The sequence below is a fragment of the Vanellus vanellus genome, assembly GCF_965231255.1.
Source record: "Vanellus vanellus genome assembly, chromosome: 5".
Lineage (NCBI taxonomy): Eukaryota > Metazoa > Chordata > Aves > Charadriiformes > Charadriidae > Vanellus > Vanellus vanellus.
The window spans coordinates 21,072,670-21,089,086 of record NC_138910.1 but is presented as its reverse complement, the minus strand read 5'-3'; the positions used below and the strand labels follow the sequence as shown (position 1 = coordinate 21,089,086).

The 16,417-nt window shown below is 40.7% G+C and overlaps 1 protein-coding gene across 1 annotated transcript in view; it reads left to right on the top strand.

Annotated features, from left to right (window-relative positions):
* Window positions 1–1,827: 1,827 nt before the first annotated feature.
* The window catches only part of GRB14 (growth factor receptor bound protein 14), a gene marked incomplete at its 5' end in the record, with an annotated part of 67,306 nt that continues 52,716 nt past the window's right edge, over window positions 1,828–16,417 (top strand). The window contains 2 exons of the mRNA XM_082483226.1: window positions 1,828–1,970; window positions 3,627–3,759. Coding sequence (XP_082339352.1) covers window positions 1,828–1,970; window positions 3,627–3,759 — 276 coding nt within the window. The remainder of the gene's footprint in view (window positions 1,971–3,626; window positions 3,760–16,417) is intronic.

Genomic DNA, 16,417 nt, shown 5'->3' with positions numbered 1-16,417 from the left:
TGAAAAGTCAAAACATATTTTCTTTTCATGGCTGAACTTCTTAAATGCTGATTAATATCAGCATACAATTGCTGTTTGAAGGTGTTTATCTCTTCCTGACTTCATTTTTCTACCTACAGCACCTACACTGGTTGTCCTTCATCCTGTTCTTTTGAAGACAGTGAGGTTTAACACGCCACATTTAAGCCAATGAATCAATTATGCAAAAAACCCCCAGTGGTCTGGTCTATGCAATTGCGTAAAACGATAGCTGTTCACAAGCAACGAGCAAATCCAGTCAATCATCTGACACTGTAAAATTCCAGATGTTTGCCAGTCTCTGTATATATGAATTGTTAATCAACTCGGACTTGCACTCCTGCTGTCAGCATAACAGAGTATGAGCTGCTCAGAGGACAAGGAATCCTTCTTTTCATTGAAAATAAACGTCCTGCAAAATCATCTGTGACTCAGCCAAAATGAAAACTGCGAGTACTGCTTCTATATCAGAAAAATCTTTCTCCGGAATTGAAATTTTGGCTTGTGTGTGATGATTTCTTCGGCAGCTTCAGTAAAAACAGCAAAGCACGTATGTCCAAAAACATTCTCTATTTCCACCAGTCCGACATCCCAGTTACCGCCCCTGAGCACACCAGGTAGTCAGGTTTCTACATACAGCTGTGTTTACCAGGGGCTGGGCTTTAATTATTTGACTTTCTATCAATTTGACTGACACACACGGTTTTACCCACTCTGTTGGGTGCTGTGAAACCGTTCTTCAGACAGCGCGGTGCTTATTTTTATTTCGCAATAGGATGAACGCTGATAAGAACAGCCACGGAGTTTCCACACAGGATTTTGTGTCCATAAAGCAGGGCAGGAGCTCGCTTCCTCAGTGGCGCCGGCTGCTGCGGAGGAGCCCAAGGGGAAAAGCCTTTCCAGGAGGACCTGTGGCCAAATGCCAGTCCCGGGCCCAGCTGGGAGCTCAAGCCTCCATCAACCAGGTGCCCATTCGGCCCAAGGGTAACGGGCCTGTCCCCCGGCCTCGCTCATCCTTTATTTCTCCAACGCATAACTGTAAATTGCCAACCGCGTAGCGGGATGGGGCAGCTCAGTTAATGATTTAACCGAGACAACCGCCAGGCCTGCCGGGCGGTGAGCGGCTGGGCACCGTTACGCACCGCTGCCCCGAGGGTCCGGCCCTGCCCGGGCGAGCAGGCCGCCGGCCAAGCCCGGGGCAGGGCAGCGTCTCCCCTTCCACTCAGGCGAAAGGGTCGAGGCACACGGCGGGCAGCGCCCGGCGCCCGCTGGGCTCCACTTGGCGGGGTGGGCGCGCGCCGCCTCCTGAGGAGACAAACGCCGGCGCCCCCTCCCCTCACCTGTCCCTCCCCTCCCGCCCTTGTCAGGCCCGGCCCAACGCCCCGGGAGGGCCAGGTGACACCGCGGCCTGGCGGCCGCGCACCTGCCGGAGCCCACCTCGCCTTGCCCTGCCCTGCCCTGCCCTGCCCTGCCCCGCCGCCAGGGAGCGGAGCGCCCAGCCCCCCCTCCTCCCCGGCGTGCCGGAGGCAGCCGAGAGGCCACGGCTCGGCCCCCGCCCGCCCCGCGCTGCCTCCCCGTCGCAGCGCGGAGCCGGCGGCCGCCCGCCCCCGCCGCCGCCCGCGCACGTGTGCCGGGGAAGGCGTTCGGTGCCGCTCGCCGCCCGGGCGGCGCTTCTCCCCCCCCCCAGCTTCCCTCCTCCGCAGCGGGAGCGGAGAGCAGCCTCCGCCCGCCACGCCCGGCAGCGCCGGGGCCGCTCGCCGACGTGCCTCCCGCCCGCGCGGCCGCCCAGCCAGGACGTCGCCGCCGCCGATGGCCGCCCCGCTGCCCGGTGTACCGCCCGGCGCAGGGCGGGCGGCGGAGCCCGCGGGCGGCAGCCCCCGCGGCGCGGCGGGCTCCCCCTGCCCGCCTCCCCGGCCCCCCGGGGGGGACCCGCCGCCTTCGCCCCCCGACAGGTAAGGCCGGAGCCCGGGCGGGCGCCGCCAGCCCTGCCCGCTCCCACGAGGGCCCGCCCGCTGCCGTCTAAGGGCGGGCAGGCGTCCTGCGGGCGGCAGCGCGGGGCCCGAGGGTGCGGGAGCCCCTGCGGGCTGGTGGCGGCGGTTCGGGGAGGGGGCGAGGCGGCAGGAGCGGGGGCGGCCTGGCCCGGGACCGGCCCGCTCCTCCCTGGAACTCAGAAGTTGTTTGCCGGCCCTGCAAGACGCTCCCCTCCGGCGCGGGTGCGTGTCCCCCCCGCCTCCTTTTTTTTTTTTTTTTTTTTTTCTTAAAGGTTTCCCAGTTTGAGGTGGCAGGAGGCGACGTTGCCGATCCTGCCTTGTCAAAGGGAACCGAACCGCTACTTTCTCGCTGCGGTGCCTTTTTGGTAACGTGCGTCAGCTAAACTGCCTCCCCGTTAGCGAGATGCCGCTGCAGTCGCTGCCAGTGATGTGCACCCTGGGTTTGTTACCTCTCAGGCTGTGCCTAAAGGATTCGGCCTCTATTCTTAGTAAAGGAAACTGCGAGCGAGGTTTTTCATGAAGCGTCTGATCGATTTTTCCGATTTAGAAAATCTTAAAATGCTGCATGCAGGATTTTTGCCTCCTTCTTAATGCTGAATATCCCTTTAAATGAAATGTTCGGTTTCCAGAAAGTAAAGTATCTTCTTTCTGCATCGTTACCTTACTGTGACGGTTTCCCCCACTTTGTACCAATTAGTATGTGAAATCTGGAATTACAATAATGAAGGTAATAAAGTTAAATATCAAGCTTGGAGCTGTCAACTCACATACATAGAAAAATGTGATTACATGTTGGCACACTCAAATACTTGGGGTGCTTTGGGTACTGCTGCAAATGAGATCAAGTAGACAAAGTGCTGTTCGATGTTTTATGTGAGAAAACCAGGCACTGTAATGTACACAGCAGTCTATAAACAACTGCATTATTAATGTGATACTTTAAACCAGTGCAAAACTGAGCTTTTCAGCAAGTACAGTAGTGATTATCTTCCATACTCTTGCAAATGCTTCTTGGTGGTATTTGCGGCACAGTCAGATTTAAGTAGCCAGAAACTACCAAGACATTTATTTTATGATGGAGCTATGGAGATTCAAATACAAAAGTAACTGAAAATAGAAATGAGTGTATTGCTTTGCACTGTTTTGTCTTGTCTGTCACTTTGACTCCTGATTCTAGGAGAAAAATAGTTTCCATTTGTTTAAAATACACTTCTGATGTGCTCAGGAAGTGTTACTGAGAAGTTACATGCATCCACTGTTGTAATATGTGTACACAGGGAATGGCATGAACACGGGGACAACAAAATATTTACTGATGTCCTTAGGAGCCAATATAAATATATCTGTGCTCTTACTCTGCAAAGACTTACACATATTCAAACAACTTTATATTCAGAACTGAATACTTGGATTGCTTTCAAGTAGTGTTAAGCACTGTATGTTAATAGATTCAGCCTACTGATTAAAAAAAAATAACTGCACAAAAAAGCTAATTGCTGCAACCAGCAAGTATTGTGGTATTAGTGCTTCAGTATTTCATGTGTTGTGGTTGGATATTGCAATTTTAACAGCAGTTGTTACGATTATCGTTTGATGTTATGTATTTTGTTGAAATAGGAGAAAAAAGAAAGATGACAATATTTTGGAGATCCCATCAATTCCAAATCCTTTTCCTGAGCTGTGTTGCTCCCCGTTTGCATCAGTTTTGTCAGCCAGTCTGTTGCCCAAGGCAACTTCAAGGAAAAAGCAGGTAAGATTTATAAATTATTATTTGACAAATGGTTTCATGAAAGCTTGAAGAAAAGCCCAGTTACCTATTAAGTTATTTTTCTAATAAAGGTGTTCCATATTTCTGTTATTTGGTGAAATTTTCTCTGTAGGTCATCGATGATGGTAGAAAATGAGGTTTCGGAATCTGTGACTTAAGGCGTGACTGTTCTTTCACAGAGTCTACATGTGACTCTGCAAATTTTTCAGTTAAAGCAGAACCAGGGGCGGGCAGGCAGTACTTTTTGTCCTTAAATGAGAAGTTAATTTCTTTCTTCCTTTCCTCCCCACCTCCAATTACTGTCATCAGTGCTATAACATGGAGGGTTTTAACAGTCAGTGAGCAGCTTCTTTTGTCTGAAGGTCTAATTTTGCTAGGATAATTGAATAAAACCGAAATTGATGGTGAGGGAGCAAATGCTGTGTACATGGCTACATTTTTTTATGCATGTTTGTTTATCTGTGTGTGGCTGATGTTACTATATTTCCATGAATGCTTTAAACTGTAAGTCAAGGGAAGTTCTGAGTGGGCAGGCAGACCTGGCAGTGCTCTGTCTTAGTACTGTTCACATACAGTGTATTTGTTATCCTGATTAGGGGTAGAGGTTAAAGAGGAAGAGTTTCCAATTATTGGAGGTTACTGGTGTCAAAGATCTGTTTTTCACTCTTTGAAAGCTTACCTGTCTCATTTCTCTTATTTTCTTGAGACTGAAAAGAGTTCTGACGAGGAACATCTGTGGGATTAAGGGTACTACCTCCTTCAGATCCTCTTTTTTGGTGGTCTGCGAGATCCCTGTCTTAACAGTTTTAGGGGTGATATTGGAGGTGTAAGAACTTGGACTGCTGCAGTTTATTCAGTTTTTAGATTTGTATAAAGAAACTGTCTGGAAGTTGAAGTTTCTTGTATTAACTTTTCTGAACCTGACTGGCCATGACTGTTTCTGCACACCTGCCAGAGAACAAAGTCTTGGCCAGCACCTTAAGGAAGAACCTACTCCCCACTTCTCCAGTGAAAAACGCTTATGTTTCTGTGAAGCTGCACTGATTCTGTCTTGCCATGCTTTGCATGTTCTCTAAAAATAGCGATCGTGTCTTGCTGGACTACTTTTATTGCTTTGGTTCTTTCCTATAACACAATACTAACCTGAAACATATCTGGTCAGCGTGTATCTAAACGTTGCGAATGCAGTGGGGTAAAATTGTGCTAGTTTCGTGCGTGGGCAAGGTGGAAGCATTGACTGTCTCTACAGGGGCAGCAAAACCACTGAATTGATAACATTATCTTTCAGAACATAAGGACTAGAAGTCACATTTTAAAAAAATTAGTTTAAATTACTCATGTTGCTGGCTTAAATTGCACTCATTGTGGTAATCTTTGTGCTTGCAACTGGAAAGTAGATTTCCCAAGCATGATTTAACACACAAAGGTCAACTATCTGGTCAACTATCTGCTTTTGTGGCCTCTCATGTTTAAAATTACTGACTGGCTTGATCAGTTAAATGTTAGCTTCAGTCTCTCAGAAGCTGAAGTTCATAGCTTCACTGATTTCACTTCTGTTTCTTCATAAAAGCTGTTGTCATACCTTTTGTGACAATTTCTGCTCACAGTCCTTCCATCATTTCTCCTGGTTTTTCATTAAGAATACAGTGCTCAGTTTGGTAAAAGCAGGATCAAGAACAACTGGTTTACTGGCAGAAATGAGCTAAAATAATAATAGTGCCTGTGGAGGCCCTGGTCCGTTTTCCAGTTACCAGAAGAATTGAGAGGAGCCTTCTTGTTATTTTCTGGAGGCATTTTAACAAGACCATGGTTTCTGTGAAAAAACCTTTCACCTAGATAGCCATTCATGGCCGCTGCAGGAGACCTAGTACTGGGCTAGGTAGACCTTTTGCCAGACTCAGCATGACTGTTCTTATGTTCTTCATCTAAAGTTATTAAAGGTTAAGGCCAAATGGCAGCTGTTGAGTTAAACGTTTGTCTTTGAAATTCAGGTTGAAGTCTTCTAATATGTCTATACAATTACTTAGATTTAAAAAGGAGAGAGGAAATGCTAAGCAGGTATGCAAAGAGGAGAAGTGAACTGGTTGTGACTTTGACTTCCCACACTTGGCTGTGGAGGCTGTGCTTGGAAATGTCATGTTTCCACCCTGCATTCTTGTTTTGCCAACTTTGTAACAGCTCTGTCAGCAAATACCTAATCCATATACAAAGATTTCATTCAATATGGCCCCTGAGGTCATGGATATTACTGTTACAGTTTGATAGTTTCCTAACTCCTCAGAGAAACCAGCTACACTTAAGCACTTTCTTTTTTTTTTTTCATAGTGTTGACAGCTGCCAGAATTTTTTCTGTTGCCTCTGTGATGATCTACATGTTTTCAATGATTCTTCTTTTAGTTTGCTTGCTTTCTGATTTAGTTTCTTTTTCTGCAGTGTTTTTAATTTCAGGCATAATGAAGAAAAATTACAGAGTGAATTTCTACTTATGTCTAGCAGGTAACTATTATCAAAATAGGTGTTTCTAAAAGAAAAAAAAAAAGTTATGCCTCTTCTGACTTGTTTTTCTCTCCAGAAAAGAATTTCTTCTTACAGGGAAAAAAGAAGTTGTCACAAATATCTACTCCCTTATTCATAGCACTTGTGACATCTGAAATATTTTTTCTTCTGAATAGATTATTAACATTATTTTAAATTCTTGAGTTTTTAAGCTGAAGTTCTTACTGTCTTCTGATGTTCTTTTATCATAAGTTTCTCAAAACATTGAACATGCTGCTTGAACAGCATGTCTGTTTGTGGGGTTGACTTACTGGAAATAAGTTTCAAAAAGCAAATTGGTGAAGTCCATGTAGCAAAATACTGAGTAGCCTCTGTGCTTGGGAACTAGGACATCCGTGTGTCTGAACATTATTCTGTTTGCCTCATCAACACAGCTGCCCATCTCCTTTCCCCCGTGCAGTTTGGAAGAGTTTTTGTGTTCTGTCCTCAGAGAGTCATAATCCTGACATGTTAACAGTAATTAGAACAAACTTTCTTTAAGAGGCAACCTTGACTATTTTTTTCTCTTTTCATTTAAAAAACAAACAGAGAGGGGATGATGGGGATCAAAATAAGGAGTAAAAGTATGGAGGCAGTATAGTGACAAATTTTATTATCTTAAAAGGAGGACTAGGAGCTGGGAGAATGGAAAGAACAGGTCTGCATTGAGCTGCTGAGAATGTGCAGATTTGTGCCTCAGATGACCTGTTCTCAGTGGAGCATTTCATGGAGGTGACCCTGTGGAGCTGTTACGGTATCACACCCACGTTTGGGAAGGTGGAACTTTGAAATGTATCCCAAGTGGGAGTGGGATTATATATTTAACTCATCCTCAAGGGAATAACATGGAGATGAAATCAACAGCTGAACATATGGATGGCAAGACCACTTTGTGGATTGCGTAATCCATTCTGTAAGAAATCATCGAGTTTGGTATCCTTGGAAGAAATGTAGGAGGGGGTTGGGTGCTTTTGGCATGAATAATGTTATGTTTAGATATGTTCAAATAAACTGAATTTTATGCTTCACGGTTGAAGACTTTTGTCTGAAAAGACCTAAAAACCCCAGCTTTTCCCTCATGTCCAACACAGAACAGTCAACTAGGTGCATGGTGGGAAAAGTTGCATTCTCCTGAGGAATTGATCATTTTCTGTTATTAGGTGGAGTATGTGAACTCGTCTGGAAAATCTAATTGTATTTCAGAGTCTGTATTTTTTAAGTAGGGACAAGGAACTGAAAATATAAAACACTTCATACTTTTGTCTCTAATTATGATCAAAATGGATATTAGCAGGAAAAAGTGTTAACTGTAAGAAAAAATGTTCTGTTCTTTACTATACTTTTGATTTTCTTTGGTCAAATGAACTAAAAAGAGGTTACTATAGTTTAATGAAAGCTTAGTTTTTAAGTCTTTCTGAAAACAAAACCTGAATCGTTTGCAGTTGAGTGACAGTTCTTGCCCTGCTCAAGGATAAGCCAAAAAGTGTTTCATCACAAAAGTAGTTCAAGGTAATTAGTGCCTTGTTTCTTTAAATTAAATTAGAAGTGCAAAAATAAAACTCAAGTAAATCTCAAGGTGAAGAACACTTAAATCTTTGGAATTTTATCTTGCCTCTTTTGTCTTTCTTTATTTTCTAAACAAGTAGATATTTTTATCATTTAGAATCCAAATATGCTCCCACAATGTTCTTTCCAGGAAATCAATTTTATAAAGAGACCTCAAATATGCAGTTAACTGTAGTGGAACATCTTTTGTCTCTGTGCATTAACTAGGTTTTTAATATAAAGCTCTTTGGCAAAGAAGAACTGAGAGGAACTTTATGACAAAGAGCAGATGTTTCTTTAAATGTGTGCTATTCTAAGTTAATGAATAATATTGGAGCATTGACTGTTGTAATTTGAGTACGATTTATTTTTTTTACAGCTAGATTAGGGTCTTCTAGTGGACCCTCTTGAAACCTCATTTTTCAAAATTTTGCATATAATTCTATTAGGAGACATAAATGACTAAGTGTCTGGTACTTAGACTTTTTCATGACAGGCTTTTTGGCTGAAATACCTGTTTTCACTTGAAACAGTGCAAAAATGAAAGGATTTTTTTATTAAAACGTAATAATTCATGAATTTCCAAGCAGTTTCCAAGGGCTGAAGTATCTTTTCCAATCAAAAGATGGATTAGTTAAATTTACTCTTTAATTCCAGTCTGTTTGTTTCTTGCCAGATTTTTTTCCAGGTTGGAGAGCATTGCACATGTTCTCCTTTATCAGTTCTCAATCTTTTTTCCTTCCAGCTCCTAAACACATACCTGTTTTTCCCTTAAATTACACAAAAAAGACTTCGAATTTGAAAGGCAGAAGAGAAGGGGAAAAAAATCTTTCCAACTGGTTTACAGGTTAACAGAAAAACATTCTGTACAGACAGAACCAACTTAAGGAGCTCAAGGTTTTTATATGAAGTCTCTAATAAAAGACTTGATAAAGTTGGTCTCCTTTTTGTGGTGTCTCATCTGGTGGTCTTCTGCTGTGGTTTCCAAGCTCTGTTCTTCATTTAAATGGCTGTACCCTCCCACCAAGCAAAGATTTATTGCTATTACATTAGATTAAAATTATTTAGAGTTCTGGTAAAATTTGCATGCATGTACCTTTGTGCTTTGACCAGTCACCTTAACACTGTGGCAGAAAGTCACGGGCCTATTTAGCTAAAAATCAGAAGGCAGAGTTGAACAATTTCTCATTTTAGCAATAAGAAATACCGCCTGATTTATATTGAGGTGGCCTAGCACAAGCTGATACATCAGCCTGGGGAAACTTGTCAATAATCAGCTGTTTGTGTCTTTTCTTTTTGTATTTTATCTTCTTTACATTGGTTCATTCATTAGTGTATTTTTCTTATAGAGAAAAGAAATTGCTTTCTGTCAGACTTCACATCAACCTTCAATGTTATTACAAATTAACCTTGTACTTTGTTACTGTCCAAAGCCAACCCAAGCAGAGACTCTAAACATTCTGACTTCACAAAAATAGGATGTCTTTTTTTTTTCTTTTTTTTTTTAACCTTTCTAATGAGCAAGGAAACAAGGTCACTCTAACTTTTCTGGTTACTAAGATATTGCCCCTGCAAGCTTGTTGCTTAATTCACATCAGCCAAACGTTAGGCTTAAATTTTTACTATTGGTAGCTATATAAAATAAAAAAATCATCAGTACTATCAAAGATCCTGGTAGACTTTCTGCCAGTGTTTGCCAAATTGGAATAATTTTAATCATCCTTCTGATTTTGATTGTTTTGGGGTTCATTAGCCTGAAAGTCTAAACTGAAGTTTCTTATCTTTTCTGTTATGACTGTTTTCTCAATATGAGAAACTGCCTCTTCTGTGCCATTTGGGAAGTTATATTTGGAACAAGAAACCTCTGGTACATTGCAATAGATCTACTTCTTTGTGTAGAAAACCTCTGTAAATTTGGAAAGCTTGTCTCCAAGAAGGGATTCCTTAATATTCGCGTCTTGAATTCCAAGTTGGCTACCTGGGATTTTGGTCCTGCGACACCTCTATAGTACTATGTAATTGTGAGGTGGCTAGAGTAGACAATGATAAAAACAATCTCAATTTCTTTGAATATACAAGAGACTTGAGAGTTAAAGCCAGCTGAACTTGCAAGGAACTTCTCTGATCTTGCTGAATCACTTTTGATTAACTCAGTGTTATTGAGTTTGGCTTTAAAAGGTTAAATGCTGATGAATGGAGCTTGAATCCTCATGATTTTCAGATGGGTATGAGATGTGATAGATACCAACACTGTTCTTACTCATAATTGTTCCCAGGGATGGGTGCCTTTATTTAGGGTTAGACTGGAGAACTGAGAAGTCTAGGTCATTTTGTAGCGGCTCCATACCTGCCATAGACAGATCCATGGTTAAATAAATGTTTTATGGACAGATCTTTTATGGACAGACATTTTAAACTAGAGACCTGTTGCTTTTCTTTTTCCTATTGCTTTTTGAAGCAGTACTCATACTGAAAGCTTTTCTGTTCCTGAAAGGATTGGTTTTTACAATCTTAAAAGACTTTAATGACAGTGGTTTTAAGTATGTACATTTAGAATTAAAGTTCATGTCTGCATGTGTGAGCTGCATAGATCGTCTTCCTTTTTTGTTGCCCCGGCAGTTTCATTTTCAACTAGATAGAAATGAGACCAAGCCTTATGTATTTTTGCATTTCTTGTGGTTTTTCTCCTTTTCTTTTTTCCTCAACTTTCTTTTCTGGTCTTATAAAGCCTCTGTGGTTCTGTTCTGGTCTACTTTTGCCATCTCATTGACCGGTATTGTAAACACCTGCTTTATTTCATGTTCTGCTATTTTTATAACATAAACAATTTAATAGTTGCATAGCATTGAATTAGATGAGAGTAGTCAATGATGAATAGTTAAATTACCTGAAATGCTGTGGGTTTGGTAAAGCTGACAACTTAGATGTTTCTCATTGAAGAAACATAGAATAGTCTTAAATATTTGTGGTTAGTAAAATCATTTTCTATTCATTACACGTGTATTTTCTTGTAAGCTGAGGACCTATTTGTTCTATCACATGATAATTGAAGAACCACGAATACAATATTGTGGGGTTTTTTTCCCAATTTTTGCTTCATTATCTTTTTAACTCTTTGCAGTGGTAATCTTTATGCCATGCCAATGTATTTAAGAGATCTAGCTAGAATTGTAATGGAAATTGGATCAATTGGATATAGTACTAATAGCATAGAAAAAGGACTCCCCATTTTTTAAGTTGCCTCCTTACATCTCTTCCATGCTTTACTTGCCTTTGCTTTCAGGACTAAGTTTCCCTTGTGTAAGAAAAAGTATAGAAACTGACAATAAACCTGACGTCTCTCCCCCTTCTCACCACCCTATTTCATACAGTATAGCAGCAGGCAACTGATATCTGTGTCTTGACATTTGCAGATTACTTAGATGAACAACTTTAGCATAAGAATACTCTTCTGTTTGGTACTTGTAGAGCAGGAACCATGATGGCCTGGCAGTGGAAGGGTATCAGAATCCTGTTACTGGCAATTGATTTTGATCTTCTGAGTGTGTGTGCACGCACAAAGGCAAGAACTGATGCAGCTTTCAGTTGGGAATTTCAGGGCTCCAGGATTCCAAGCTTTTCTAGTAGCTGATTATTTCTATTAACAAGATGGGATGTATCTCTAGCAAGTGGTGAAATCCTGCAATGATAAGTGGGAGATGGCAGTTGACCACTGGCCATAATCTCCTTATTTGTCATCAACATGTTTAAAGCTGTTACTTCTGAGGGAATTCATGCCTTTATGACTGCCTTTAATTTGGGAATGAAGACAAAAGGAAACCTTAAAGACAGTGTACTGAAGTGTGTGTCTCATGTTAGAGTCCTGATGGGAGTCACCTCAAATGGGAAGATTAAAAAAAATGCTAATCAGGCCAAAGAAAGTTTTTCAAGAAGGGCAGTTGTGGGAGGAGGAATTAAGAGGGAGCAGAAATTAGACCTCTCTGCTCTAGTAACAGCGTGAACTTTCTTTTCTCCTATTTCAGCCACAGAACATTCATTTGCAGCTAATCAGCTCATATTTTAGCCCAATAGTGTACATGATATTTAATACTTAAGTCTCGAGAGAAATGTATATCGGTTATCTTAGAGAAACCTGTGCTTCTAATTAGGATACTGATGGATTGTTCCTGCCTATTTCTGGTATGTATGCATATGCTGCATACCGGTATGTCTGTCTGCTTCTTAACTTGATACTATATCCACAGGAAAACAAGATACAGGAGATCGCCTTGTGACCAGAATTGGATTTTTCAGTGAGTGCACTCTTAGGCTATAAATAACCTTTTATATTAATTATGTTATGATAACTCCTGTTACTGATTACATTAAGACCTGGAGTTTATGAACAGCTGCAAACACTTGATAATGGCGCAGAAATGGCATCAACTGTTGAGAAAAAGGCTGGAAATTTGCAAGAATTTCTCATAATCACTAGAATTTACTGCTGCGTAGTGAGAGGGAAGCCTGTGCAATATGAGGGTTTTCTTATAACTCTATTGACAGAACTTTGTTATCAATGCACTTTTCAATTGGGCTTGAACTTGTTGATTGTGAAAATAGGCAGCTGAAAAGCTTTGCAAGAAGTGCGTGTAACAAGGCTTTAAGATCCCACAAGATTGTGAGGAGAATTGTCGAGGATGGAAAACTGCATTATGCTCTTTGATACTGTGAAATTCAGAGCTGTGTTCAGCTTTTTGACATTGTCCTTGCAATGTGTACCCTTTCATAATCATTCCAGGGGAGATGAATAATCTGGTAAAAGATGATTTTTTTCCAGGTGTGATTTTCATTATTAGGCTTTTCTCTAACATCAACCCCTCTCTGATTAGTGTGTTGTAGCATTTGGATACAGGGATAGTTGCTTCTATTTTGGTAAGCAGACAGGACCTGCCTAGTTTCTGTCTAGTACAAGAATTACTCATTAGGGCTAAAGGAAAAGTGTCCATATCCTGATTTTCATACTTTAACTTAGTTCCCATGTCTGTATTTTTAACTGGTCGCACTTAATATTTGTATCTGATTGTTCTCATTAAGTTCTATTTTAAAGTAATTTCTTCTTTGACGCTTTCTCAAAGTATGTTGTGTTTATGTGTGTGACTTGTTCGGGAGGTAACAGCTGTCTAATTTCAGATTATCCTGCAAAGCTGTTTTACTTCTGCTGTAGTGTTGTGTTAAGATTTGTGTTAGGATGCTTATTTTCTAGGTAAAATATGAATCGCTCAGTTAGGATAGACCTGGAAGAGAGCAAGGTCACTTAGACTTCTCAAATAGGGTAAAAGAAGTGATTTACAGAGATGAAGATTAAGGGTCCTGCTTGTGATGCTGAAGATGAAGGTTTAAATCCTTTCCTTAATTTGAAGTGATCTGGATAGCAAGTCATTGCTCTAAATTGAGCAAAACTGGCTCTTCCTAGTGTTTTTATAACCAGTAATTCTGAAAAAAAAAAAAAAAAAAAAGAGATATTTCACAGCTTAAAGTTTTAATTGGCAGTATTCTGATAGGCTCTAGTCCATAGTCACTTTTGTAATAGTAAGTTACTTTGTATTGTATTCAGGTAACTTCAAAACATGGAGCTCTCAAAGGAGGTTTGCATGTTGTCTCCTCTGGGCAACGAGATCTGTTTTTACCCAAGTGTCTACATAACTACTCATTAGTATGATCTTAGGATAATACCCCTCTTGTTCATGGAAATGAGGAGGAACCATGAAAAGGAGATGCTGTGGGTTTTTGTTTTATTTTGTTTTGTTTTTTTCTAAATGTAAGATCAGAAATGAGTTGAAGGGATTTTGGAAAAGGGTTCCGCTTAAATTACTTCTTAGAAAGCTTTGTACTTTGTCCTTTGTACTTCTGCCTATGAGACAATGACCTTATTAAATAACATAGAAGATTAAGCATTAATATGTTTTTGAAGTTAAGTATCCAGTAGGAGTTTTGTAATTTTGTTCTTTTTTAGCAGGCGTTGGGCAAACGTAAAGGAGACTCTTGGGTATAAAAAATAATGTCAGTCTTGTCACATTCCTGTTAAAACTTTGGCTGTAGCTGGCAAAAGCTTACATAAGGAATAGACTTTATGGAAAATTGGAATGCGTGACTGTTGTGTCACCCAAGCCATACAGAACACATAAGATATTCTAAAGTAAGAGGTCTTTGGAACAGCTGAATGGTGAACTCGTCGTGGTTGGGTGTTATTTTTCTTCTGGGATGGAGACTTCCCAAATCCTGAGCGAGTTCATAAAACAGAAACTACTCAGCTTTTCAGGCCCAAAGGAGGGGCATTTGTAGGATAACTGCAAATAAGCAGGATGTAATTTAGCGGGGAGGAAAGGACTGAATAGGTCTAGGCTCTTTCTACAGAGGTATTGTGGAGAAGTGATGGAAAAATACTCCCAATCTTTGTATTCAGGCCTTATACATTGGTACAAACCTTATATGAATCTCTTTTAATCTCTTCCTAAATTATTCCAGCAGCATTACAGTTTTGAAGTACTTACCTAAGTACAAAAGTCATGACCTGGGAAATGATTTGTACAGACTCCTCTAAGATTTAAGAGACTATATACTGTTGTGATTCTGAGATAAAACACTTTACTGATGCAGTCCAAGCAGTCTCAATGTACAGTGAGGAAAATACATGGTTTGTGGAGCTCTCATACTTGCTTGAGTGACTGCTGTTGTTGGTTGATTTCTGTGTAACAGAAATACTAATATGAGAAAGGCTTCTCTTTCTCAAATAAAACTAGCTCCTTCAGAAGACAAACACGTGGACACAGTAAAACTGAAACCAGTGATTCAGCCATGGCACCAAGAAGCTGCCTTATGTGTTTTGGTCCACTCACTTTCTTCCTGCAACTTGTGTTTCTCTTTGCTTTCCTTCTAGGTGTATTATTAAACACATTTTCCTGTGGAAAACTAACACTTGATAACAAATTGTTTTCTAATAAAACCAGCCTGTAATCTTGACTGTCAGAAAGTACAGTTGCTGAGAATTTTTATCCAAGAATCTTGTTTTAAGTACATTTAAGGGTAAGTTTGACCCAGTTATATCATAGCTATAACCAGGGGGAAGCAGGAAGTTGACAGGTGGGTTAGTAATTCAAGGATAACATTAAAAAGAAGGAGTTCAGAGTGGTACATGTTTCTTGGCCAGCAGAAGGACAGCGATCTGCTGAGAACTGTGAAGTGACATATTTGGAGATGGCTTTTCAGTGCAGGCTTTGGGATCGAGGGTTATTTTGCTTTGCCCTTAAACTGCTCCAGCATGGTGTGCTTTTTGTAATCCCTAGCCCATCCATAGGAAGGGTAGAAGAGGAAGAGCTGAAACTATGAATTGTGCTGGTTCTTTCTTGTGGTGCATTAGTCTCTTAAAGTAGAAGCATTTAATAGGTGGATAATGAAGAGTGGGTATAGGTGGGTATGAAGAGACAGAAGAAGAGAGATCATGATGGCTTAAAATTCATTGTGAAGTTCGTAGGTATGTTATAGTATGTATGTTGCTTTACAAGTAATGTAGTCTGCTTTGGTGTGACTGTTTCTGCATAGGAATCAATCATTAGCAACCCTCTAAGAGGGTGTACTGTATGTTCTTTTTGAGGAATAAGACCCTGTTACATTTCTTTGTATAAGCAACTATAGGAGCAGAGAGACAACAACTCATGCAATCACTTTGAAACCTTTCTTTTGTGGGGTGGTTTTAAAGAAAATAGTTATTTGCCAAACTTATGCAAGTGTACCTATGCAAAAAATACCCTGTATGTGTTTCCACAGTCATGTTGATGGTATTAAATGACTTTTCTTGTAGTAAAGAGGCAAAGTGACCGTCTGTGCCAAACAGAAAGCACTCTCTCAAGGAAGTGTGGATAGTACCACAAATAACTTACCTGACTTTATGTTGGTCTTGCATAATAAACTTCTGCTTTAGCTTAGAGGAAAAACAAGTACAAAAAATAGTATCAGTTTTTTATAAACCTTAATGAATATATATTCTCTAGAATTTTTCTTTTCATCTGCAGAAGCAAAAGCGGAGTCTGATTTGCTCTTGTTACCTATAAATGCCCACATTCCTGCCTTATGTCTGGCAGAGCCAGGAATAGATCAGCTGTTGTGACTCCATATCCAGTGCCTTAAGTACATCACTGACCTTCCTCTACTAGCAGGATATCTCTATTCCATATGTTGTTATAAAACCCTTACTTGGAGCTACTAACTCTTACTAAGAGCTTTTCAATTCTTGCCCACTCAATTTAGTCACACTTTCTTTAGTGGTGAGAAGTAGAACTAGTTTATATTTTGAAGTATCTAAAAAGTATCTGCACAATGTTTTCAGAAATGTATCTGGTAGCTTAGTGACAAAAATAGGAGTGAAAAGCTGCATGAACATATTCATTTTACAGAGATCTCAAGCGAGTGAGCTGGATCTGATTTCCTTCCTGTCCACCAGCACCAGCAAAATTCTTTGCAGACCTGCCATGGACAAGTCAAATTTTTTACCTGTAGAAAAAAAAGTGATTATATGTGTTTCCCA